This window comes from Cyprinodon tularosa, unplaced genomic scaffold (assembly GCF_016077235.1).
Source record: "Cyprinodon tularosa strain WSP-4 unplaced genomic scaffold, ASM1607723v1 ctg163, whole genome shotgun sequence".
Classification (NCBI taxonomy): Eukaryota; Metazoa; Chordata; class Actinopteri; order Cyprinodontiformes; family Cyprinodontidae; genus Cyprinodon; species Cyprinodon tularosa.
The window spans coordinates 635,689-662,540 of NW_024038467.1; the positions used below are offsets into that span (position 1 = coordinate 635,689).

Here is a 26,852-nt window from a genome sequence, read left to right on the forward strand (position 1 = left end):
AGCCACACCCTCCCTTTCACCATCTTCTCTCCGCCTGGCACGCGGACAGCTGTGCGGGACCGTCTCGCTGTGCGTGCGTCTTGCCTGTCGTGCACCCGCAGCATCAGCAACACAAAAGGGCCCATAGCTACCGGGGTTTACCTCAGCGCGAATCGGAGGGAAGAACCGCGTCCCAGACAAAGGTGCTTGGATTTTTCTCTTTTCTTCCACATTGTTTGTTTATGATGACTGTATTTTCTTCCTTCTCGTTTGCACGACGCCGGTGACCTTGTCACCACAACCCTCTGCTCATTTACAATTGACCTGCACTGATCTCCTGCCTCATCCCTCCCACAGATGTGTGTGTTTGCTGTAAATGGGATATTTGCTATTTGATGCGACCTGAAATGCGTAAACGCGTTTTGCTTCTCAGCAGATTTGCATTCACTTTCTCACTAATTAGACGGAAGCAATGCTGCTTTTTTTGAATCACGTTTTGGACATTGTGCTTAGAAACAGATGCCAGATGCTTTGTTCTTGGTGCGCCTTTTTGGATGGCAATTGATGCCCCCTTAGACACGTGCGGCAGCATCCGCTAATTTGCCATTAACGGTTCTGGTGCTTATTGATTGCTGCCTTTAGAGTCCACGTTAATGGAGTCTTTAGAGGCAGCCGCTGTCTTTTTACATGTATGAAGATCAATCCCAGCATCTGAAACGTTAGGATGTTAGCCACACAGGCCATATGGTGCAGGCCTACATGTTGGGGAAAAGATTATATAGATTTGCTTTTCCATTGGTCATTTAAAGCCTTTTAAATCAATGGCTGTATTTCAGTGCCAGTCAGTAGACTTTGTTGCTGAGACACACAGGCAGGGAGAATAGATGGCAGTTTGCCATGGGTGAATTCACAGGGCTGCTTGTGTTGTGCATGATTCTTGCATTAAATAAACCGCTTCGTTTCATAGACCTTTTCTGTCCTTGAGGGTTTTTCATGAAGACTGACATGTAGACACCTGCAGCTGTGACCTGCTGGATGCATGAGGCAGCAAGGAGCCAACCACAGCAACACAGATGTGCCCTTTAGATAGAGAGTAGTTTATGGGTATGGATGCAAAGGCTCCACCATGTGAATGAACACCATCAACCAGTTTGAACCAGCCTAATGGGTTTTGGAGAATCCAATTCTATGCAAGTCGCCGTACTCATAAAGCTGATATATGTTTAATATAAAGTTAGAGAGCCTTCTCAATGTCGGACCTTCATTTCTCCTGCTTGAACTTATGTTTTTCTGTTGGATGATAAACTAAACTACATACACAATTGTTTATTTATATGATAACACAGTAAATGTTTTCAAATTGATATAGGAATGTGAAAGTCATTTAAAAAACAGTTACATCTGTCATATTACCTTTCATACTGCACTCTCTCCTCCATGCCCACATTTTTCTGTACAGTTCCTTTTATTTATTTATTTATTTATTTATGTATTTATTTATTTATTGTTGGGGTTCTTTTTCCTTAAGAAAAAGGGAAATTTACACCAAAATACACATGCGATAGAGTTGCATTTAAAAACAACGTCAGTAAAGTGTTTGTGGAACTTCTCATTCACCTTTAATGTTTGCACTCTCTCTCTGTTATACTGAGTTCTCTTTACACAAACATACATGTTTTCAGGTGGTAGTATGTTAAAAACCAATCCCTTTATCAAATCCTCAAAGGAAGTATTATATTTGCAAACAAGCAGCGGCCTAACATATAAAGAATATTTACTCTGAGGTCCTCAGCTCAAAGCAAACGTCCAGCAATGGTTTCTAAAGCCATTCTGTTTGATGCAGCCTTGGACTTATAACCATGTAAGAGTGTTTTTATTCCCACATCTTGTCCCACTAGAATAAGAATTCCTAATTCATTTTTGTTAGAATTTAAAGGGACAAAACAAATTTAGTAGATGTGCCTAACTGTAAAGGTAAGAAGATACATAAATATTTATCTGAGAACTACCTATTTCCTCTGATACCCTAACAACATTAAACCCTGTATTTACCATCAGAAGTCTTCTTATTTCTAATAATCTTTGTTTATCTCCATATTTTTCACAACCTAGAACTATTCAAATAAATAAATCAAAATATACCCTTTTACCTATAAGAACATTGAGAGATGGTGTAGGCAGGAGGCAGATGGTAGAGCAAGAAGAAAGTCTTGGAAAGCTCCATTGTCTTTTTCCACGAGTCACTTAATAAGGACACCAGAATTATGTGAATGAAGATGCTCTGGACAGATGCCAAACATGCAATTTTCCTCCATACAAAGAAGGAAACAACTGTGAACATCACCATGAGAAAACAATGACTGCCATAAAATACATTTACTTCACATTTAATTCTGCAGAGACGTTTCTTATTTTATTCAAGGTCCTTTCAGACATATGTCTTATTCCACCAATAAGGGATGTAGGTTGAATATTCCCACAGACGGCTGTAAAAGGTGGCCTTTCTGCAAGGGGAGTCTGTAAGATATCCCAACTTTGACTTGCTATCGCTATGGGCTCGTGCTTTTTATTCAGGTTAAGAGCCTGTGTCAGCTGTGGATGTGTGAACCTGTGACCAACTGGTGCGAGGGCATGTTTGTTTATTGCACATTGTCAGAAAGCCGTCTGTCTTTGAAGAGCTGTGCTGCTCTAATATAAGCAGCAGTCAGGGTGGTAAAGCCTTGTCATTAGCATATCCCTGTGAAGCCACAGTGTGATCCTGCCAAAACTGCAGAGAGGAGGGGTAACTCTTACAGGCATTAGTGGGGATTCATTCTATAGTGAGGGTGTGATTCAGCTGGGTGCTACAGAACCTAAAGCTTTAAGTTATTTGTTTTTTCATAATGGGGAAACTGAAATATTGGTTTTCCTATATGCTGTACTTGTTTACTGCAGCTAGAGGGCAGAATCTGAAAGCAGCAGCATCTGAGAGGTTTAATATACTAGATGTTTGTGGCCATAATGCCGTTAAGCAGCTGTGGCTTGTGTTAAAAACCATTATAATCACACGTGCATATTGCTGTGGAGACACAATGAAAGCCTTTGCATGCATCAGTCAGTAGAAATGATGAATGCCACTCTGTTCTCCTGCACAGGCTATCTGACGAGGAAACAAAGTGTGACTTTGTGCCTCCTCAGCACGGAGGCACAAACAGACACAGGAGGACGCCTCTCTCTCCTCAGGCAGTTCTCTGCAGACACACCTCCTCTACCAAGTCTGCGCATGTGCTCCTTTTCTATACACATGTGCACTGCTGCTCCCCTTCACCGATGTCACTTTATATTCCAGTCAAAGTACAGTAAGGGCGCAATCAAATGCATTGTTAGTGAGAATATTAAGAGTTTTTTTACAACGCCCTTCTTCTATCTGCGTGCATGCACTCAGAAAAACACACATAGTGGAGGGAGTTAGGCTGCATCTGACACCTGACTCCAGGTAAAGCCCTAGATCCACAGTAACAGCAGGCAGGTGGAACAACCACAGACCTCCAGAACACCTTACACACAGAACAGCAGCAGAACGGTAAGAACAGCTCTTCTAAAACATTAGTCAGGATTTCAGTTTGCTCGTTAGGATGAGGGTTTCACTAAACTCCAGGTTAAACCAAGAAGCATAGAAAAAAGCAACACTGCTATGGGCAGGTCATGTTACACAAAGGGGTTATTTTTAAAAGTTTTTGTTCTGAATAACCGCTTTTTTCTGTCAAGCAAGTAGCACAACAGACAAAGGTTGTGTTTTTTCTTTTGTTTTTTAATGCTTCAACCTAGTCACTTAGTTGTCGGCTACAGTGGAAAATATAACCATGGTCATGTGATACTCCTCTGACACCCAAATCCATTGTTTCTGTTTAAATGACCCTTTGATTCAGTATGACTGATACTATAACTTAGGTTAAATTTGCCTTTGCCTTGTTGGACTAACGTTCTTCTTGTACTTCTAATCAGGTTTTTCATTCACACTTGAGTGGCAAAGCTTAAAGACGGTGAGGCTTTTACAGCTTTTCACTTGGATGCCCAAACAAAATAGTTCCTATTGATTTTATTGCTATTTATCAGTCTCCTTGCAAATAAAATTTGCTCCTCAATCACTTTAGCATTGCTAATATTAAATGTAAATTAAACAGGTAGTGAAAACTTGTAAAATAATTTAAAACCCTACTTTTGTTTCCCAGTTTTCTGTTGTTACAACCTTAAACTGAAACATGTTTTATTTGGATATTTTTGTCACATACCAACTGCCAATGACAGGTGCACATATTTGTATTAAGGCCCATTTGTTGTTAAACCCCAAAATAAGATTTGTTGTAGAAGTGAACAAACGACATAATGTAAAGTAAAGAGCAGGTCAAAGACAGTAAAGACAGGTCAGGAGGATGGTTATGGGTACGTTTATGGTAGGGTTGGGTAATTAAAAGATACTCCAAGCTTGGAACATCTCAAAGAACTTGTCAGTCTACCAAACAAAAAAGAAACCAACCTACAAACCTGCCAAGATTGAGTAGGATGCCTAACCTGACAGGCTGGACTAGGAAAGTATTAACTTCAGAAGCAGCCGGAAGGTAGTGCAATTGAAATTATATTTCAAATCATCCTTTAGATGAAATCCCCACTGTGAAGTCATGCTAGAGGAAACTTTGATAGAGGCTGGAAAAGTCAGGGATGAAGATTCATCTCCCAGTAGGAACTCACCCACTGCTGCAGTGGGATGGTTCATATTGGACTGGGTCATATGGTAGAGCAGCCGAAAGTCCAGACTTTAATCCAGACTTTAATCCAAAGCAGAATTTGACAGTTGATAATCACAGATCTTCTACCTCCAATTTACTTTGTGCTGTTTTGCAAAGAAATATATGTGAAAAAACTGTCTAAATTTCTAGACTGTCGAAATATACTCTAAGAAAAAGAGAGAGTTTTAGTTGATGCATCTGATGCTAGATTTAGATGTATGTACCTGTAGATTAACGCTGTTTGGTTGCAAAATCTACATTCAGGTTGGATAAATATAAATAAATATCTAAACATTAATGCACTTGGCAAAAAAAAAAATGTGTAGTGCAGGGATGACGATTCTCTACAAATTATGGATGTCTTTATTGCCACTTATGTTTCTTAATGGCTGGGTTATCTGAGGACAAAGGACACGGGTGAGACTTTTTCTCATTTAGCCACACACCCGTAAAGTTGGCTTACAGCTGTTGCTCAAACACACATCTAACTCTGAATTAATGTTTAATTTCTTCTTAAAGATGCTTCTACTTCACTGTTGGTCCTCGTTTTTTTTATGATAAATACTTTGGATGAGGGTCCTTTTTTTATTCACTCATCTAGAAGAAATAACATTTGCCCTAAAGCTTCAGGAACGTAGGAACTTTATAAAACCCATCGCCATCACAGATCAGACACACTCACTTTCAGTACACCTTTGGAAAATAAATATAAAAATTTGATGACTATTTCATCGCTACATTTTAACTAACCACTGAAGCTTGGAGAGTTTTATCTTCAGCAGCAGCATGTCTGAAACAATTACTGTAAGGAGCTCACAGTTTGTGTTTTGTTTCAAAGTGAACAGATGGTGATTAATCACAGCATAGCACTTATGTTTATTTCCCAGATTTAGTATTACCCAACACTTAGCTAAATGTCAAGTGCATTTACATGGTGCCTCATTTTCACTGTGAGGACCTGCAGCCGCTGCTTAGTGAACAGCATTGCAATAATCTACATCTGGCTTTTTGCTCTTGCTGGGGGGAACCAGCACAACACTTTTAGCTGTTGTTTGTGATAAATATTAGTGATTGATTTATTAAGAGTTGCATCTGTATAGTTTTGCCTTGGTTGCCTCAAATAGACTTCAGATTTCAGAAAAAGCAAAGAATAGGATGAAGGCAGAGAAGCAGGTTATAAAGATACTGCAGCTCCTAAAAACGTTCTTATTGCAGATTAAGTTTGTTGGAATCACCACCTCAAGATTCAAAGTGTGCAGGTGAAGATGTGTGAAAAGGTGTTAAATGACTTGATGCAATCTACTAAAAACGAATGAATCAATCTGTCTGTATGATTAGGATACAGAGGGCAGCGTGTTAGCTCTCTTTGGCTGCATAAGGACCCATACTGTATCTATCTTCTGATTCTGCACTAGAGGCAAGATTATAAGCACAATAAATATAATCTTCAATGTTTACTAACAGAAAAGTGATGCTAAAGGTGTTATCTTTGTTTTACCAGATCTCCTTAACAACTACAAGACACTCCTTACATGCAAACTGGTAGTTAAAGAGATCGTGGAGAAACGTGTGAATTGCTAAACTCTTGAACTTAAACTGTGCTGTGATCAGATGAGACAACAGAGCTCCTAGTTTAGTATGAACATATTTTGAAAGGCATCTAATACCCACACTGAAGTGTGGAAAAGGATCTGTGATGCTATGGGCCCATTGCTTCACCAAATCCATTAGACCTTGTTACAGTGTAGTAAAATATGGTCTCATCTGCCAGAAAACTGAAAATGTGTCATTAATGCAAGGAGAAGACCCAGATCACTAGACATGGAAGAAAAGGTACTATCTTAGCAAACTGCAACCTTGTGGGTTGTGACAAATACTTCTTAATTGGAACACAGTTTGAGTCAGCTGTTCACACCAGACCACAGTGTCTGACCTCAAAAAGGAAGACTTTCCAAGAGGATTTGAAACACGCCAAAATGTGGACCAACATCACATAAAACTATTTATTAAGAATGGGATGTCACTTACATTCAGATATGAGTTACTTTTGGAAGGATAGAGCGGCTTTATCCCAGGCTGCCAAGAACTTTGTAGGCATTTATATGGGAGGGCCTCTTCCTACACCATCCAAGGTCACCTTTTATGCCATTTCCATGTCCTGAACTTGAGACTAACTTAACTACTATAACCCAAACCTTCTATTCCCTATGGTTCTGTATGTTCCCTTATTTTTTCCCCAAAGCCTCAGTGGAGACGGTACGATGAAATTTGAAAAATCAACAGAATCCATCCTGGCAGCAGCAGCAGACGCTGTTGCACACAGCCTGTCTGTGTTCACCGACTCCTACAGCCAAACATGCCTGTTTGCTCCTTGTTCTGCTCTGACTGAACAAAGAGCCTCCTTTCTTCGGCAGGAGACATTTCGGTTTGTCTGTCATCACCAGGAAGGAAGCCCAGTACATTCTGGTCCCATTGGAGATAACAGACGTCTCTCCAGCTCTACCATTACTGCCTTACCCACCATCTGGTTTTATGCAGATTCTTTACAGACATGCAGCACAGCGGAAAACCTGTAGCTTGAGGGAGGCACTCTAGAAAAGGCAGGTGTGTTGGAGGACTCATGCGGCTCCAGAAAGCGGTTGTTTTGGTGATTTGTCATCTGCTCTCAGCTATCTTATAGCACAGAAAGCATGCTGTAGCTCCAGTTTAATCGGTCATTCATGCATGTTGGTGGGAGATAAAATCCATCACGTAGAATTTACTGTTTACATGTATTTTCTTGAATAGTCTGGAATAAACTGGCCACATTAAGGTTTAGCCAAACTTTCAGCATTCAGAAGTTTAAACATTTTCAGCCAGACTTTCAGAATTCAAAAGTTTAAACATTAATTATTTCTTTCTCTTTGTTATGTCACATCACAACTCAACTTCTAGTGAGGCTTTTTCATGGATTAAAATTAATTGATAGAACCAGCAGCTGTAGCGCTTTGTAGGTTTGTTATTTTGCACGTTTCTTCTGCTTGTTGGTATTTTTGCACTTTATTATGAAACGTCTTGCTTCCTAACTGTTAAGTCAGACAAAGTATCCTTAGCTAATATAGAAAACGGGCCCTCTGCTTAAAAATAATTGCCCCTAAATAATTGTTTTCTCCATCCTTCACTGCTTTAAACAGTTATTTGGACTATGGAGGGATTTTGGCACTTTCATATTTAATACTTTTAGCCACATTGGATACGGTTTGATCATCAGTAAACTACCTAAGGTCATCACACTGCATTTCACTCTAATTCAGTTTCTGACCTTTACTAGGCCCCTCCAAACAGGTGCGCCTGCTGGTTTGCAATAGGCCATTGGAGTAATAGAAATTTAATGGTAGACTTTTTGGCTTCTAAGAATATCATCCATGGCACATTTTCCAGGTTATTTCTGCCATGTTTGATTCACTTTTAAGATGCATATTTAGTGTTAAAACTGATGTAAAAGAACTTGTGACACTGGCAGCTTGTTTTAGCAACATTAAACCTCCTTCTTCAAAGTACTGTTTTTTATGACCTTTAACAGGCTGTTAAAATGGGAGGGCTTGATGTTTTAACAGTGTACTTTATATCCATTCAGATTAATTTTGTCTGATATTATTTTAACTAAAAAATCTTTTACAAAGAAAATACGAATATATGCAATGTCTGAACACACAATCTTCCAAACTAAACTAAGTGTAATCGTTGCTTTTTTTGTGTCCTTGACTTTGGATTAATGTTTGACTTGTGATTCTTAGATAAATCTAGGTTAAGTGTAAACACTATTATATATATAGAAGTTTTGATAGCTAAAATATATAAATCCTCACAAACTGCTTTATAATAATCTGCATTTACTGCTGGATAATCTAGTCCAGATTTTGAAGCCTTAGTTTTTATAGACTTTTGAAGAAATGTGAAGCGAGGGTAAAAAAAATGAAGTGAAATTACCCTTCAACACAGCACTAACTAGAAGGGGATTTGTTTTTACTTTTTTTATGCTCAACTTATTTACACACAAACATTAAAAACCTAAAAGCAACTTTTTTACTCAAATGTGAATATTTGTCACCAAAAAAAGGATTTTGAAAATATGTGAATTTTTAAATGGAACATCTGTAAGCCTGAGCTGAACTAAAAAGAAAGGCCAAACAGAGTGGCTTCAGAGTGCTCATGTTGCACTACAAACAGCGAAGGCTTTATCCATTCTCAGCCATTCTGCAAGAGCTAATAAAGCCAACCTTTTCTCATGACAATGCTGGAGGTAGTGGAGAGTAAATGAAAAGCAGCACATGGGGAAGCTGAGCTGCCTTGAATGCTGCTGTTCAGGGTGATTTCAGAGCCATGTCCCTCTACTCCCATTGTTTTTCTTAGTAAAAAACTAATCCACTCTAACATTAGATAGCAACACACCTCCTCATGTTCACCCTCTGTTTCTCCCACCACAGTCAAGTTGTGCAGTTTACGATGGAAATGGATGCAACAGAAACTAACCATGATGTGCTTTTAGAGGTAACCGAACTCAGAGACACAGGTAAATAGGAATTAACTAGTGTTGTTAATGGCTTTTTAAAGAGACAGTGCTGCTAAATTAACAAACCAAATTAACATGGAGTATAAAGCAGAATGTGAACATTTTGAAGTGTAACTGAAGGTCAGTATTGAGTACGGTGAAGGTTCTGTAATGCAATGGGCCTGCTTCTTTTCTAAAGGCCATATGAGACACGTTGAGCTGGAAAACTTAAATTATATGAAATACCAGATGATTTTAAACTAAAATTTATCTCTCAACAGGATCAAAAACATATTGCCAGATCAACATAGAAGTTGATTAGTTTGGTCCACTGTCTCTTTAACAGCTGTGTGGCGTGGTGATGGGTTTGACTTCTTAGAGGTGATTTCTAGAAGACTTTCTCTGGACTGTGCTTTCTTTCTAAAACCTTTCTTTGATCTGCTGAAAATGTCTATTGTAGGTTAATCTGAAAGCTAGGTCCATATTGGAGAAAATACAAAGGCTTAATAATATACTAGGCTTTTAATGCACTGCAAAAAAATTTTATATATAAAGTGAATTTTTTATTTAATTGAGGAGGTGAGACACATTGAAAATGGAACAAGACAATTCACATTTAAGATAATAAAAACACAATTGCATTGCCTTATTTTTAGTGCATATTATCTAATCATCTTATTTTAATTGTAAAAATATTTATTCCATCTGCAAATCATCTTATTTACATAGTCAAATGAAGGGTAAATACTAGGGGGGAGTATCGGCATGGGGGTTTCAATACGATATGTATTGCGGTACTTGGATCACTACATTGCAATGTTACTATATATTGCAATATTTTTCCCTATTAAAATTAAATATATAGAAGGAAAAAAAAAACAGTACTGTGTATGTTCATCAGAAGATATTGATGATTTAGTTATTTTGGTATCCATGTTGTTTGGGGTCTATTGCCTCCACTACAGATATGGTGCAGCACAGCACAGCAAAGCAAAAGGGCTCCACAGTGTCATCTGACAGAGTGGCGGTGCAGAGGTAGCCCACTTCCCCTCAGTTTTAGGTAAAAATATTTTGTATTTTTTTTAAATTGATACTAGGAACTGAAAGATCGATATTATATCAGGCAGCTGAAAATCACGATATATCACCAAAATGATTTTTTCCCCACACCCCTAGTAAATACACTTAATTAAAACCAATTTTACTTATTTCTAGATCATTTTTGCACAGTGTATATTATTTAAAAGACAACACCAATACATTTTATTCGGGGGATTCAAATCAGCAATGAACATTTTGTAACTAGAATTTAAAGAAATATTCCATGGATATAATTAAAACAAAAATATGTAAATAAATATTTTTATTTAACAATGATGGTTCAAATACAATTTTGTATATATAGATATAGATTTCTGGGTTTATTGTTGGTCATAAAATCACATTAAGCAAATAAAGGAAAACATGGTGAAAAGTATTGCAGTGCAAAAACAAAACGTGCTAAAACAGGAATCCCTGAAAATATTATATTGTGCAGTGGTGCTGTCATGTTTAAAATACTAAGTAGAAGTTTGGGGAAATGCATACAAATTAGGGCCGGTTTACACATTACTTTGAAGAGTAATCAGGATAAATTGAAACGTGGTATATATAGAGCACACACATTCATTATACCTAAAGTTAAACATTTAAAAATGTATGGATCTTCTCAATTTTAAAACTGGTAAAATAATATACAGAGTGAGAAATAATTAAGAAGAAAGTATGTACTGAAAGGAAGGGGGATTATGGAATAAGGGGAAAGCTAAGGTTTAGAAAATAAAAAGGACCTACAGCTATGAGGCACATGTGCATAGTGTGTTGTGTGAAACACTGTGGATGAGGACCTTGTAGGAATATTAAATCCATAAAAGAAATATGTCAGAAATCTCTATTGCAAAAGTACATGAAGGACAAAAAGTTGTAGCAGGACAGTGAATTGTTTTGTAATGGATTACATAAAATAGAAATGTGTGTTTTCTGTTGTTTCACTAAAGTTAGATGTATTTTTATGGGTCATTTGGAGGAGACTGTTTGTAGATGTAGATAATGTACAGGCTATAAAAGACTGCGTGGTCATAACTATAAAGAAACATCAATTGTAACATGGAGGAAAAGTTAGAGGTGTTAATAACACGATGCGTTTGGATTCAGTGTTCCAGACTGAAATTTCCAAAGCATGCACTGGCAGGTCAAATGGTGAGAGGATTATTTTTATTTTTTTTTTAAAGTTTTCTACCCTTTTTTAACTTTTTAGTTTTCTTTCTTAGTTAGTTTGATGATTATTTTTCTCTTCTGTCTGAGAGAAGCATAGACCAAGAGGTTTATAACAGAATTCAATCTGAAAAACTCACATGAAGAGAAAAGACGATTAGGAGAAGTTTATTGATACAATATTTTATTTAAACTGCATATTGTATTATTAAATACGAATAGTTTCATTAGATCCAAATTAACAGCAATGGAAGTCATGATCTACAGCAGCCATGATCTAATGTTGAGAGGAGTAGCGGACTTTAATATTCTAGGTTCAATTTTAGCTTCCTCCTGTCACACATGTTGATGTTGGGACGTGTGTTCACGTTGGAAAGGGAAATCATTTTGCAGTCAGTGTGACTAAAAAGCAGTTAATTTACAAATTAAGTTAGAAACGTATGCTAACTGGTAGTGGCCTAATCCCTAACCAGAAGGTTAAAATGTAAATCTCAGCTAAGAGCTAAGTTTAGACCTCTAGTCAAAATACCCCTTCCTTTGAGTTTATAGAAAGCAAGAACCTTTCAGCTGAGTTGGACTGGAGCTCTGTGTTATCTTGCTGCCGCTTGTCTGCTCTGCAGAAAAAAAGTGTCCTGTCTTATTTCATGCATGAGTGTGTGAGTGCGCCCATGGCAGGGCATAATGGGCTTTGTGCCATTTGATGGGCAAAGATGCTGAGAGAACACGCTGTAGGGAGGCAAAGCATCAGTGCTGCACCTTGATATTAGAGTGTTGAAGTCTGACAGAGCTCTAAGCCATACCATCCATTTTATCACAAACATAAATAAGAACAAAATCCCCTGATGAGAAACACCACTGACCCCTTCAGCTCTTTAGATATGTATGGCCTGAACTGAAACCACATATTAGTCATAGCACAAAACAGCCAGCAGTTAGCTATTCCTATGAACACACCCATACAAAAACTAGGCAAACCTGTTCTCTTTGAAACCTTAACACATTCAATTCATTTCTACATAACTTTATGCAAAATCAATATGATTAAATGTATACTGTTTTCATATATATATATATATATATTAGTGCTGTCAATCGATTACATTTTTTTAATCGCGATTAATCGCATCAATGCCTGAGTTAACTCACGATTAATCGCATTTTAATCGCACATTTTTTTCCTGATTGAAAATCATTTAAATACTCTCGATGACATACAAAAAAATACATACAGGCTAGGTTTGTGCCAATGTTCTTTTTTTAAAACGAAAACAGGTCACAGATAATGATTTATGCCATAGAAACATATGGCAAGAAGATGGGGAGGCATGTAGCAAAAAATAACAAATATGTAGCCCTGAAAACAGGCTGATGTAAAAGACAGTCTTTACAGTTAATACAGTCTTTTGAACAAAGACAAGCATTTTACCCTACTGCTATAAAATGCAGTAGAGTTAACATTAGATGTTAATTAACCAAGATAATAATGAACAATTTTCAATCAATACATCAAAATCAATAGACCGACATCACTAGATGGAGGTAGTCTGTGCTCTAGAAAGTTACTTTTCAGCCTCTTAACAAAAATGAGAACACACACACACACACACGCGCGATACTGACCTGTGGCGTACACAGACAGCAAGAGTGCCGTAGCAGATTCCATTTCACCTCAGTAATCTGTTTTCTCAGCGTATTTCAGGTTGCTACTAGTTACCAGACACTCAACTTGTTTGTTGGTGGTGTGGCTTAAAGAAAAGGCACTAGCGTCACCCAGTGTATGAGCGTCTTTTTCCCTTGAGGAGCTCCGCTCTCGAAGCCTATGAGAACTGCATACACTGGGGGAAAATAGCCCCGCCTTCTCGCAGGCTGCAGCGGGATGTACTTGGAAAATTGTACCATAAAACCACATAGCGTTAATCTCACGTTAAAAAAATTATCGCCGTTAAAATGGCCTCGCGTTAACGCGTTAATAACGCGATAATTTTGACAGCACTAATATATATATATATATATATATATATATATATATATATATACTGTCAACTGTCCCAAGCTGCTGGTTTAAGTGAGAGTGTTTGGAACGATGAACTCCCACACAGTTGTTTAGGCCACGTAAAGGGAGTACCCACGAGCCTGAAAGACGCCTAGTCGAGAGGGTGCTTTCTAGAGTAACACCACTGACCTCCCAACTTCATATGGTGCCCAGATAGCTCAAAGACAGTGCGCAAATGCCTTCAATTTTTATTTTTCCATAAATAAAGACAGTTGCATCCAAGCCATACATAAATTTGTTCAATCATAGTCTTGACGTGTAAAAAAAACTTCCGTCCAGGATGCTAACAGTGGAGGCCGTTATTCTTTATGGTTCACGATTCCTTCTCCAAATGCAATTGTTGTATCGTTCTGGTTTTCGATTGCAGGGACGGTCTTTGTCTGACTGCATTGTTTCTAATTAAATTGGTGAAGGGGATTATGTGTGGGGTTGTTTTACAGGAGCTGGGACTTGGCCTTAGGTCCAAAGGAAAGCAACCTATGAATGCTTCACATACCGAGATCATTTTGGACATTCATGCTCCAATCTTTTGGAAATTTGAGCTGTTCTTTCCTCCTTCAAATGACTGTGCACCTTGACTATAGCAAGGTTCTAAAGACATGGATACAAGGTCTGGTGTATTCTTATCGCTTGCCTTACATGGTCCTTTTATATCAACCGATGATCACTCATTTGGCATTATCGTTCAGAGGACTGAAGCAAGCCTCTCGCCAACATCATTGCTGACTCTATCGTTTGGCAAGAATGAGTCAAAAAAAATGACACATCCTAACTTGTATGCTAGTTCCTTCCCAGAAGAGTTAGAAGCTTTCAGCTGCAAAGGGTGGACGAGTCATATTGAACCCTAGGATTAGGAACGGATGTCACTGAAGTATATGTGAGTCAAGGCAGGTGAGCAAATACTTTTGGCAAGATAGTGTATATTATATATATATATTATATAAATATATATGATAAATGTTATATATTATATAATATAATAGTGTGTGTGTTAAAAATACACAATACCTGCTTTTAGTTTTTTTTTAACTGCTTGACTTCAAGGATTTGATTAAAGCTTCTTAAGTGTCTTAACTAGCTGCCGAAGCTGTTTTATACCAAATATATACAGTGAGAAAAAAAGGTATCTGAACACCTTTGTAAGTTCTTCCACTTAGAAATCATGGAGGGGTCTAAAACTGTCATCGTAGGTGCACATGCACAGAAAGATAAAGTTTGGGGTCAAAAGACCTAAGTGGAGAAATTAGTTTACTGTATCACTTCCCATTATGCTCCTGGTTTAGTGAGCAGTGTTTGCAGTGATATCCCACACCAGTTGCTACTTTTAGCTCTGAAAGGGATACCCACAGAGCCTGAGAACGAACGCCTGTCTGAGCAGGGGTGTAGAGTAACATCCAGCTCTGTACCTCCCCCACTTACATTACTGGGTGCCCCCATGAAAGCAAATACAAAAAAGACGGGAAAAAAAAAAGTTACGAAACTTTTGTTTCCATTCAAATTTTTTTTTTTTTTCATAAATAAAGAAACATTTCCTCCAGCTAAAGGCATAATTATTTTTGTTTAATCATTTTGCCTTGACGTGTAAAAAAAAAAAAAAAAACTTCCTGTACCAGAGTATGTAACTTTAGCTAAGAGTCCAAAGTTAATTTCTTTATTTGGTTCAAGACTTCCTCATAAACCACCATTAAATGTTTTATTACAGCTTCTTTCCTTCATTCGATATGTCAGGCTGACGTGTATTCAGGTTTGGCAGCACATTGGCTCTTGTTCTAATCTGAAATAGTTGAAGAGATTAATTATTAGAAGAGTGATTAACTGTGATCTGAAAAGAACATTAGGGAAACACTTAAATGCAGGTCAAATGTGACATTAGTCACACCTATGGCAAAGTGCCTTAATCTCTGGGCTGTCTCATTGGGATTTGGTGTTTTCTAATGCTGGATTTTTCTCTGAAATTTGCTCAGTCATGTTTCTTTCCTCCCTTTCAAGGCTTCACCTTTATCTTCACCATTTTCTAAAACTGGAAGCCAAGGTTTTATTCTTCATTTCGCTTATCGCCTTATCTATTTTGGTTCATTTTATATCAGCCATGTCACTTGCATTTCATTATCTGTTCAGAGTTGTACTTTAACAACACGCCCTCAGCCATCATCTTGCTTGTTATCTTGGCAAAATGTGAGATAAAAAAAAGATTGACGTGATTGCACTAAGCTTTGGTTATCGCCTAGTTTCTTTTCCCCCACACGACAGAGCAAAAACGACCGGGCAAATTCCAGCCCTTCAGACGGCTGTTTGGGAAGAAGAAGAAGAAACGGGAAGTTAAAAGGAGCTTTGATGGAACAGAGCTAAAAGCAAGTTATTCAATTGGAGAAGTGTGCAGCGGAGTCGTGTCTGACAATGAGGAGTCTAATAAAAATCTGAGGTAAGAGCAGTGATTGCTTTATTTCAGGGAATGATTCAGTCATTACTTTTATACAAATAATGTAAACAAATGCTTTTCTGATAACATTTGAAAATAATTAAAATGAAGTTAGACTTTGCACCACACACTAAAGTGAAATTACCTTTACTGTGATGATAGCAGATAGTAGAAGAGCTGTTCTCATTCTATGTGTAAAACCATTTGAAGTAAATGTCGCTCTGAACCCTGAGGAAGCTCTCAATCTTCTGCAGGGACCTAAATCCCATCGGATCTCGAGCTCTGTCCTGCGACAGCATCTTTACCCCCGAAGAGCCATTGGAGGAACTCACCCTCGATCACAGCATGTCCCAGGAAAACGTGTCAGATAAAGTTAGGAACCTCCAGGTGGACCTCACACAAACCCCACACTTCTCTGAAATCACCATGCACACTTCAGAATATTAAAATAAATCATTTTGAGGGTCGAAGCCTCAGAAATTCACATCTTTAACATTAATGCCAGTAATATTCAGCCTTTTTGGGATTCATTTTAACTCTTTTTTTCAAGGGGAAACTTAAATTAAAATATACAGAAAAATAAGTATTTGAACACCCTGTTATTTTGCAATTTCTCCCATTTAGAAATCATGAAAGGGTCTGAAATTTTCATTGTATTGTGCACCTCCACAAGTCCGGAATGGGCTACGGGGAAATTGCCAAGCAGCTTGTTGAAAAAGATTCACTGTTGGAACAATCATTAGAAAATAGAAGATGCCTGTCAATCTCCCTTGGACTGGGGCTGCATGCAAGTTATCTCCTTTTGGGGTCTTTATGACCTGAAGAAAGGTGAAATATCAGCCCAGAGCTACATAGGAGGAGCTGGTCAATGACCTGCAAAGAGCTGGGGCCACCGTTTCCAAGGTTACTGTTGGTAATACACTAAGGGCCGGATCTATCAAAGGTTTGCGTGTATTAAAACGTGAGCTATTTCACTGCGCACACTAAAAAATGTACAAACTGATCTATCAACAGCGTGCTAAAAGGATTTGGTCTTTAAAACGTGCTAAATAGCTCCTCTTATCCATTTAGTACTTTTTCTGCAATGAATATGCAATATGGGGTGTTTACACGCAAAAGTGCGTCTTGTGGGAGGAGAACATGTAAATATATTAATTTAGCACTCGCAAAGTGATTTATCAAACCTGAAAGCAATTTTGCTAACGGTATCTGACTCTATATTTAACACGTTTCAAAAGAAGGTGCAATTGGTCTGTATGCGTAATTGCGCACACATGGCAGCGGTGGGTTGCGCAAGAAGGAGACATCGAAATGAAGCAAGGAGACACAGAGAACGCATTTTTTCACTCCATGTGAATATTTTTGGAATGAACGAGAAAAAGATCATCAAAACATATCGCTCATCCAGCATTGCCATTTTGGAGCTGTTGGGGGAACTCCGAATGAATTTGGAGCCAGCCACAAGGAGGACCCACGCAATACCAGATATCACAAAACTCCTTGCAACATTGGATATCCCAATCTAGTTTTTCAGAAGTGCTGTCTGACGTTCTAAATGCCATGTCGCCCTGACGCCCTAACGGAGAACCCAGACCTCCCCCCTGCGCCTGTGGAGCAACATGCCAATGCTGCGGGGATGCGTACGCGCAGTAATCTCATCCACAGTCACTTCTTGTGAGCCATTTGGTATGTGCAGGTCAATACAAAACACTAAGTTTTTTTTTTTTTTTTTTGTTTTTTTACTGCAGTGAAGTAGAAATTCAGCCACATACCACCTTAGGGAATAAAGGTTGCCAAAGTTTTTTCTTTATATATATATATAGATATATATATATATCTATATATATATATCTATATATATAAAATATATATTTTTTTGTTGTTGTTGTTGGGGGTCACTGTAAGATTTAAATTTCTTCATGCACTAGTTTGTACAAACTACAAACTACTTTGCCGCAAACCACAAAACGCGCAAAACCATCATTTAAATAGGGCGTCTCCAACAGTTTTGCACCTGCCACCAGTTATGCAATCACTCTTGTTAAATCACCCGCAAACCATGGTTCAGCCCCTCGCGCAAAATTCCAGTTTGCGAGCGCAAATTACTGCACGCAAAATTGGATCTTGATAAATCCGGCCCTAAGACGTCATGGTTTGAATTCATACATGGCACAGAAGGTTCTCCTACTTAAACCAGCACATGTAAAAGCCTGTCTTAAGTTTGCCAATGACCATTTGGATGATCCGGAGGAGTCATGGGAGAAAGTAATTTGGTCAGGTGAGACCAAAATAGAACTTTCTGGTCATAATTCCACTATGATGAGTTACATCCCAGGAACACCATCCCTGCTGTGAAGCATGGGGCTGGTAGTATAATGCTTAGGGGGTGTTTTTCTGCACATGGATAGGGTGACTGCACTGTATTAAGGAGAGGATAACGGGGGTCATGTAATGTGAGATTTTGGGGAACAACCTTCTTCCCTCAGTTAGAGCATTGAAGATGGGTCTTCCAGCATGACAATGACCCGAAGCACAGAACCAGCATAACCAGGAGTGGCTCTGTAAGAAGCATAACAAGGTTCTGGCATTGCCTATCCAGTCTCCAGACCTAAACCCGATAGAGAATCTCTGAAAGAAGCTTAAACTCTGTGTTTCTCAGTGACAGCCCAGAAATCTCACTGATTTAGAGAAGACCTGTGTGGATTGGGCCAAAATTCCTCCTGCAGTGTGTGCAAACCTGCTGAAAAACTACTGGAAGCGTTTGACCTCTGCATACAAAGGCTACTGTACCAAATATTAACATTGATTTTATCAGGTGTTCAAATACTTATTTTCCTCACTGTACATTTGTATAGGGCTGAATTCTTCATAATTTCTCTTCTGTGGCCAAGCTTCTGGTAGTTCCTGTCTGAATGGTTGCTCTGTTTCTTGCTAGAATCATTGAGAGTTTATTCAGACTGAGTGACTTTTGCCGAGGGAATTTATAAATATAGACCATAAAAATGCAAAAGATCTAATTTCTTGCTTTATCCATGTTCAAAATGAGCTATGATGTGTTTCTATGGTTATCATCAATGCTGCTGAACACCTGTTTGTATCCAAGTTTCAACCATCTGGAAAGAAAATGAAAACTGGTTAAATGATAGAAAGCGATCCTGGAATCACCGAAGTTCAAGCCTGCCATAATCTGGAAGAAAAATCTAAAACATAAATAATATTACTGATTAAGGTCAACATATCTAACCTATAATCTGTTCCATGGTTCTGTTCACCCCACAGAGGCAGATAGCACAAGGTATAAAGTTTGGCCAGAGGCCTCTGTCTCTTCGTAAAAGTGAGGAAGGTGAGGGAAGTTCCGATGAGGAGGAGGTTCCCCGAAGCCCTCTGAAGGTTTTGGTCCAGGTAGAAACTGAGCCACCAAAAATGGAACCAAAGGTAAATAATAAGCTTTTTCTATTGATTTTCAGTGTTAAAAGAGTACAGCAGGCTGTGTTTTTAAACTTCATTTTAAATAGTAGACCACGCCTTCTTAAAATAATTAATATTGTAAAACTTTTCCAAGTGTGTCACCTGACTGCCACAAACTTCAATATTTGTCAGCAGGGTTTTATTTTGTTTTAGTAAAAACAGTCGTTTGTAATTGTTAATCTGAACTGATGTATAATTTTCAAAGATAAAAGAAACACATAAAACCCTGAAAAGTCTGACATGCAAACCACCTTCTAGCTGAGCTGTGAGAGTTACAACTCTCTGATCAGTGATAATAGGTTTTTGCCTATATCTATAGCTTATATTTAAACACAAAGATTTGCTTTACTGATTAGTTTATTTTTAGCAGCCATTTATTTTTACCAGACTTTTAGAGGTATCAGAGTAAAGGGGAGTGCATGACACTCTGTTAGAATACTTCCGTGGATCACTCTCCTTCCAGTTCACATTTACACACTACTGTGTGTTGGTCTGTCACATGAAATCTCAATGAAATATATTGAAATTTGTGGTTATAAAACGATAAGATCATGAAAATTCAGGGATGGAAAAAATACTATAGAAAGCTACTGTGAATTATTTCTCTTTTGTGGAAAATGTAGGTCCAAGGAGCTCAATCATTTGGGCAGCACAGCCCGCCGGTGAAGTCTCCAAGGTCCAAACGGGTTCTCCCGCCAATGGGAATCATTGAGTCTATCAATCTTGATGCTGTCCCCCAGTCTGTTCCTCGCCTGGACAACACTGCTGCCAAGCATAAACTCTCGATCAAACCGAAAAACCAGAGGATTTCCCGCAAACACAGACGGTTCACCCTGGTAAGGGAGACACAAGGTTTAATCTGCGATTCTGTCTCACATTTTCCATCATCTTCTGTGATTTTAAAATTCAAACAATACTGTCACTTTATTCCCAGGACCTCCAGGAGGTGTCTGTTCCTGGGGACATACAGGAGGACCTGGAGGCAGGCGGCGTGTTCTTAGACGACCAGCGCAGAGCATCTCTGGAGTCATCCAAAGAAAGCTTGAAGAAACAGAGACTTTATGAAGAAGACATACTGGAGGCCAGAAGCAGAAGGGAGATGGAGGAACAAAGGCTCAGAGAAGAAGCTGAGCAGAGGAAGATGAGGGCAGAGGAGCTGAGGCTGCGAGAACTGGAGGAAGAGAGGAGACAGCAAGAACAAGAGAGGAGGATGAGAGAGGAGACAGAGAGGAGAGAGAAAGAGGAGGAGGAGCTGAGGAGAGTCAGAGAAGAGGATGAAAAACTGAGGCGAGAAGAGGCTGAGAGACAGAGAAAGGAGGAAGAGGCTAGAAGGATGGAAGAAGAGGAAGAAAGGAGGAGGCAAGAGGAGGCTGAGAGACAGAGAAAAGAGGAGGAGGCTAGAAGGATGGAAGAGGAGCAAGAAAGGAGGAGGCAAGAGGAGGCTGAGAGACAGAGAAAAGAGGAGGCTAGAAGGATGGAAGAGGAGCAAGAAAGGAGGAGGCAAGAGGAGGCTGAGAGACAGAGAAAAGAGGAGGAGGCTAGCAGGATGGAAGAGGAGCAAGAAAGGAGGAGGCAAGAGGAGGCTGAGAAAATAAAAAGAGAGGAGGAGGAAAGGAAGATGCATGAGGAAGCGGAGAGGATGAGAATAGAGGAGGAGAAAAGAAAGGTTAGGGAAGAGGAGAGGAGGAAAGAAGAAAAACAACAAATTAAAAAGCTGGAAGAGGAAAGGAAAAAGCAAAAAGTGCAGCATCAACAGCAAGTAGACAGGAGACAGCTAGAAGAGCAGAAGCAAAGGGAAGAAGAAGAAAGGAAGAGACTTGAAGAGGAAGAAAGGAGGAAGAGAGAGGAGGAGGTGGCAAAGGGGCAACAGGAACTTGAAGCAGAAAAGCGCAAAAAGCAAAAGGAGGAAGAAGAGGAAAGAAAGAAAAAGGAAGAACAGAAACTAAGGTTGAGAGAGATGGAGCACAAGAAACTACTGGAATTAGAGGAGCAGAAAAACATATTGACAGAAGAGGCTGCTGCGAGCTATGATGAACAGGTGAGGAAGCGAAGAGCGGAGGAGCAGCGTTGGAGGGAGATGGAGGAACGACAAAGACCTTTCACCTTCAAGGTTTCCTCTGGAGAGAAACAAATTCTCTTCCAGAAGGTCAACCTGACCCCTGTTACACCAGCCTCCAGCCACCAGAGCACAGCTGACGCTGATCAAAGAGAAGGAGCTGTAGCCTCCTTACTGGAAGGACAAGACCCCCCTAACCTTCCAGCATCACCATATGTCCCCCACACAGCTATCCTGGTGACAGGCGCCCAGCTCTGTGGGACAGCTGTCAATTTAGACCAGATCAAAGACCCTGCATGCATGTCCCTGCTAGGTTTAGGAGAAGAAAGAAAGGCCCAAGGAACACCTTCTGCAAAGAGCAAAAGCTCACCGGACCGCAAGTCAGTGAAATCTAAATCGCTCAGTGAGTCTTCATTCTCCACGGATCAGTCCAGCTCAGCCGTGCTAGCAGAGTGGGCAAGCATCCGCTCAAAGATATTTAAGGGAGTAGAGGAGGGGAAATATGACGAGTACCCAGACCCTCCAAGCAGATTGCAGCTGGGTAGTGAAGAGCAGGCTCCCTTCTCACACACCAACTTGAGAAAAACAATGTCCGCCAGTGCCAAGTTCTCCATAACCCCTGCAAAGAAAAAGTTTGGCTCAAACAGAAACTCTGAGGTTTTAAGTGCAGATAAGGTTGGAGAAGAAGAAAAGGTTCCATCTGATAGTCCCACAGCAGCCACTTGGTCTCCATCTGGTAAACCTCAGAGCCTGACAAGCAAAACTGTCTGGGCTGTAGAGAGAGGTTCAGAGGAGTGCATGTTTGCCAAAGACCTCCCGTCTTTCCTGGTTCCTAGCCCTGGGGACAGACCTGAGGGCTCCGATGTAAAGAGTCGGCTTCAGTGCAAGACAGAAGAGGATGAGGCAAAAGCGCAGGATGGTGAAGATAACCCATCACCTTTTGGAATTAAGCTGAGAAGGACTAACTACTCTTTGCGTTTTCACAGTGAGCAGTCCACAGAGAAAAGAAAGAAACGCTACAGTGCTGGAGACAGCTTTGACGGCGTCCCTTCACCTCTCACCCCAATTGAGCCAGACTCTGATGCCTCCTCTGTCTTTTCTGACAAATCAAGTCCTACATCACCTCAGAAAGAAGGATTAGTAAGCAAGTTTTTACACACATCAGCCTCTCCTGCCACAACCTGCGGTAAGCCGGGCAAACCTACCAGCCCCACTGCTCACAACGAAAGAGAGAAAGCCCTTTTCAAGCCGCCACTCTACCGAAGACCAGCAACATCACCCAAACCCTCTGGATCCACCCCAACACCTCCTCCTTCTCCGCTGCCTAAAGTACCCCACAGGTTCCCCTGTGAGGATGTGATCCAGAGGACAGGGAGCCCAGATTCATCTGTACAAGAGCAAACAGATAGAAGCGAGGAACCAGTGGCCCAGCTGCACAGAGGGAGCTACATTCATGTCCAAGGAGAGGAGGAACCAAAGGAGAAGAGGTCTTTCTTCCCTTCCATCAACATCCCGTGGAGAGAGAAGTCAGATAGGAAGGCAGAGCTCATCAGGCGAGGTCAGTTCGGCCATAACAATGAGTCAGCTCTAGATTAGATTTAAAGTGTTTTTAGTTGTAAGAATAAAAGGTTTAGTCAATTCACTATAGTTATAGTAACCTTCAATTGTCTTTGTCTCTGCAGAAAAACCTTCCTTACAGGCCAGACACTCACTGGACAGCGCAAAGGTCCAAGAAAAAGAAGCTGGGCCCTTATGGATAACTCTGGCTCTGCAGAAGCAGAAAGGTTTCAGGGAGCAGCAGCAGACCCGCGAAGAGCGTCGAAGCCAAAGAGAAGCCAAGCTAGCAGAGAAGCAAGCCAGAGAGAGGCACGGGGTATGTGCTGCAGGTCCCCATTCAACAGTTACTCTGCCTAGCATAGTCTACAGTCCTTTGAAATATTCTCATGCCTCTTTGTGCAGATTGGGCTGGTGAGTCCAACAGGGGGCAAAGAGAGCTGGGGCACCAGTCCCTCCTTTAAACCTCAGATACCTGGGGAGCCCAAGAGACCCGACAGCCTGCTGGGACGGCTCGAGCGCAGAGATCCTCTGAAAAAGGCCAGCACCTTACCGAGCTCAGTCACAGGTAGGCATCCCAATCTACCACTATTAATCATCATTTGATGGTCATTCCATTTTGGATGATGAAAACGGCTTCTTATTGAAAAAAACTGTTCCAATGTAGGTTCATTCATCAGCTAACATTTTAAGTTCTCTTTCTTAAGTGTAACTCTATATTTCTTTCCACAGAAAATGTCACAAACTTGTATTTCATCAGGCTGCTATGTTAGAACACACAGGAGTTCATTGTTGTGACCTTGGATAAGCGCTAGACCAGACTTAGTGTGTGCTGTTGCAAAATGCATCTGTAATTTTGGATAATTCTGCTTTTCAAAATAGCTTAACTTCAGTCCACTTGGAAACGGATCTTCTTTGAAGATCAAAAATTCAAGTCCTTTCACAGATTTAATTCCTGACCTTGACCGGCTAAGTTAACTCATAAACACACTTTGATCTGAGCCACTCTATTGTAGCTCAGGGTCATAGAGCTGCTGAGAGGAAAACACCAGACAGGGATTGTCTGTATTGATTTTCACATATATATCAATTCGTCTTTGTGTTAAATGTGATATTTGACCAGATTCCCTGTCCTTACTAATTTAAATCAGCCTCATATCATGATGCTACCACCCCGTATTTGGGGTATGTTATTTGTGTTTGCAGGCTTATTTGCATATATTTAGGTGTCATTTGGCTAGAGCATTCTTCCTGCACATATTTTCCATCCCCTACATGGCATGGCATGCTTATGACGAGCTGTAAATGGGTGTTCTTATGGCTCTCTTCTCTTCATGCCACTCCTACTTGAAGATAAGATGTTTATTGTTATTGCATACTGCTGTCAGCATTATAAGAAAATTACGTTGGGCCTTTTGCCAAAAAATAGCATGATCAGAGGAAGTAAAAGCAAGTCATAGATTAAACAGCTATACGAGTAAAAGCTGTTAAAGAGTCGTTGAAAAGTTGTAAACAAGTTACAAAGTGAACTGTAGGGAAGGAGAAGCAACAGGCGACTGGGCATGAATGAATAAATGTGGCAGAAAAATCTGTATTGGGTGTAAAATATAATAAATGATGGATTACATTTTCCTAATTATATATGTTGTATTAAAAGTTGGAGGTATTTATCTGTCATGGAGGTTGTGTTCAATTTTAGTTGATTTAAAAATTTTAGTCTTGATGTGCGGCTCCTAGGCAGTCTGAGGGGATTATAGGCCAAATGTATTTAATCTCGGATTATTCTCCTGGCCATTGTCACACCCAGTGACTCTTACATGCAACTTTTATGACCTTCTGCTCCTTCTTATGACATCTTACACACCATGGTGTGATGCCATAAGTGAGGCTGCTCTTCTGAACTGGTAGAAGGTCATGGGGAGGTTCTAAGATAATCCAACCTTCCTTACTTTCTTCAATAAGCAAAAGAGCTACAGAGCCCTGTCTAATATGTGTGTGTGGTCCTTTTAGTCCAACAGACATCCTTGGTGATGTGAATGCCCAGAAGCTTATAGCTGGGGATCTTCTTCTCTTTTCAGTAGCTAACATTGCAAGATTCATCCTCCTGGACTTTCTGAAAGTCAAAAACACTCTTTGTTTTTCAATGGTTCAGATTGTTGGTGCTCTTCAGGAAATTCCCCTCCTTTCTGTAGGCTGCCTCATCGGCAGATCAGCACCACGGTTGTTTTATTGCCTGCACACATACTGATGGCGTTTTTTATGCAAACTTAATGGTAGTCATGGATACACATCTCAGAGGCACACAGGTGTTCATTTGATGGTGGAAGATGTGAGTTCCTCATTTTAGCGGCTGGTAGGCAAGTCCATGGTCCAGCTGGAGATGGTAGAGCTCAGACTGTGGTGGTGCTGTTTGGACAACCGTGTTTAGGGCTGAGGCCTGGCATAGATGTTCGGTTTTTCATGGGACTCTGAGTTGCTGTGTAGGGTAATGCTGACAGTGTCCTCTGTTGATCCATTGACTCAATAGACCAACTGATGGTGATCCAGCATAGCAGAAGTGGTAGGTTTGATTTGGAAATATTTAAGCATTTCACAATCACAGTAGTGACTGAAATCGGCCTGTAGACATTTAGGCTGCTTACTGTGTTCAGCTTAGGATGAGCACAATGGTTGCTGATGTAAGGCGGCCAGGGTCAAAGCCAAGGTTGAAGACATTTTAAACAGTTCTGCTAGTAGGTCTGCACATGCCTGGAAGACGTGTTCTGGGAAGCTCGATACCGGAAGCTGCATGGCACGAGTCAAAGATGTTCTGAACAAAAAAAAAAGATTTTATTTTGTATTTATTTATTTGTTTAAATCTGAATCTATTAAATGTAGGCTTTTATTCATGTTTCTGCAGACAGATGGCGCTCTGGTGTTAGCTGGTGATGGTATGTTAGCTCTGGTATGTAAACAACAGGGAATCCCTGGGGTGAATCAAATGGTCTGCCCATGGGTTATACATTTACAAAACTGTGTGCAAAAACTTTCTGTTGTCTTGGATCTTTCAGTCATTCTTGATACAAATGCAGAGACGACCAATTATTTTCCTGTCAGTCTCTGCTGTCCAATCATCCATGTCTCTGCAGTAATCAGCCCATATCACTCTCTAATGTAACGGTGTGATGGGATTCTAAGCCAGCAATCAACACCAAATTTTCTTTGGGGTAATCAGAATAAAAGGGGGTTGAATTAATTTCTACATAAACCTGCTCTACATGACCTTTCTAACACCAGCTATTTTTTCATCTGGGCCACACACCAAGCATCTGCTTTGTGTTGGTTAATCAAATAAAAAAAAATGAAGATTGTGTGTTAATTGTAATGAAATGTGGAATATATAATGGATATGAATACTTTTAAGGCACAAAAGATGTTTTGCTCACACTTGATGACTCTTTGCAATTCCAGTTGAAATCTCCGACTCAACACCGTCACCACCTGCTGTCAAGGATGTGTCAAAGCGTTTTCCCTCCAGCGATTCTCCCCAGGTGTCCACAGAGCCGGCCTGGCTGGCACTAGCAAAACGAAAGGCCAAAGCCTGGAGCGACTGTCCGCAGATCATCAAGTAAACACTCCGGACGCCATTTTAACAAAGCATGCATTGAGAACGCATGCTCCCCATGGAGCCAGAGGACCGCCTTCTCCACTCATGAAAACCCCTGACACACACTGGCTGCTATAACTACCATGTTAAAAGTGTGCTTCAGTTTCAAATATTCCAGTAAAGCTGC

At 40.0% G+C, this 26,852-nt stretch overlaps 1 protein-coding gene across 3 annotated transcripts; it reads left to right on the forward strand.

Annotated features, from left to right (window-relative positions):
• On the forward strand, positions 1-26,852 carry cracd (capping protein inhibiting regulator of actin dynamics). Of its 3 annotated transcripts, none has more exons than XM_038280723.1 (10): positions 1-182; positions 9,212-9,297; positions 15,833-16,004; positions 16,256-16,388; positions 19,281-19,436; positions 20,093-20,305; positions 20,404-23,083; positions 23,208-23,398; positions 23,485-23,647; positions 26,530-26,852. In XM_038280723.1, exons 2-10 carry the CDS (start codon positions 9,231-9,233, stop codon positions 26,688-26,690), a joined length of 3,936 nt encoding a protein of 1,311 aa, XP_038136651.1. In that variant the 5' UTR covers positions 1-182; positions 9,212-9,230; the 3' UTR covers positions 26,691-26,852. The 3 variants fall into 3 exon arrangements, with proteins under 3 accessions (XP_038136651.1, XP_038136652.1, XP_038136649.1); XM_038280721.1 differs by lacking the exon at positions 1-182 and adding an exon at positions 3,366-3,541; XM_038280724.1 differs by lacking the exon at positions 9,212-9,297.

Coding starts and splice junctions, on each gene's coding strand:
- cracd (XM_038280723.1), top strand. CDS start 9,231: ATGGAAATGGATGCAACAGAAACTAACCATGATGTGCTTTTAGAGGTA. Junction 9,298..15,832: donor AACCGAACTCAGAGACACAG/GTAAATAGGAAT, acceptor CCCACACGACAG/AGCAAAAACGACCGGGCAAA. Junction 23,648..26,529: donor CTTACCGAGCTCAGTCACAG/GTAGGCATCCCA, acceptor TTGCAATTCCAG/TTGAAATCTCCGACTCAACA.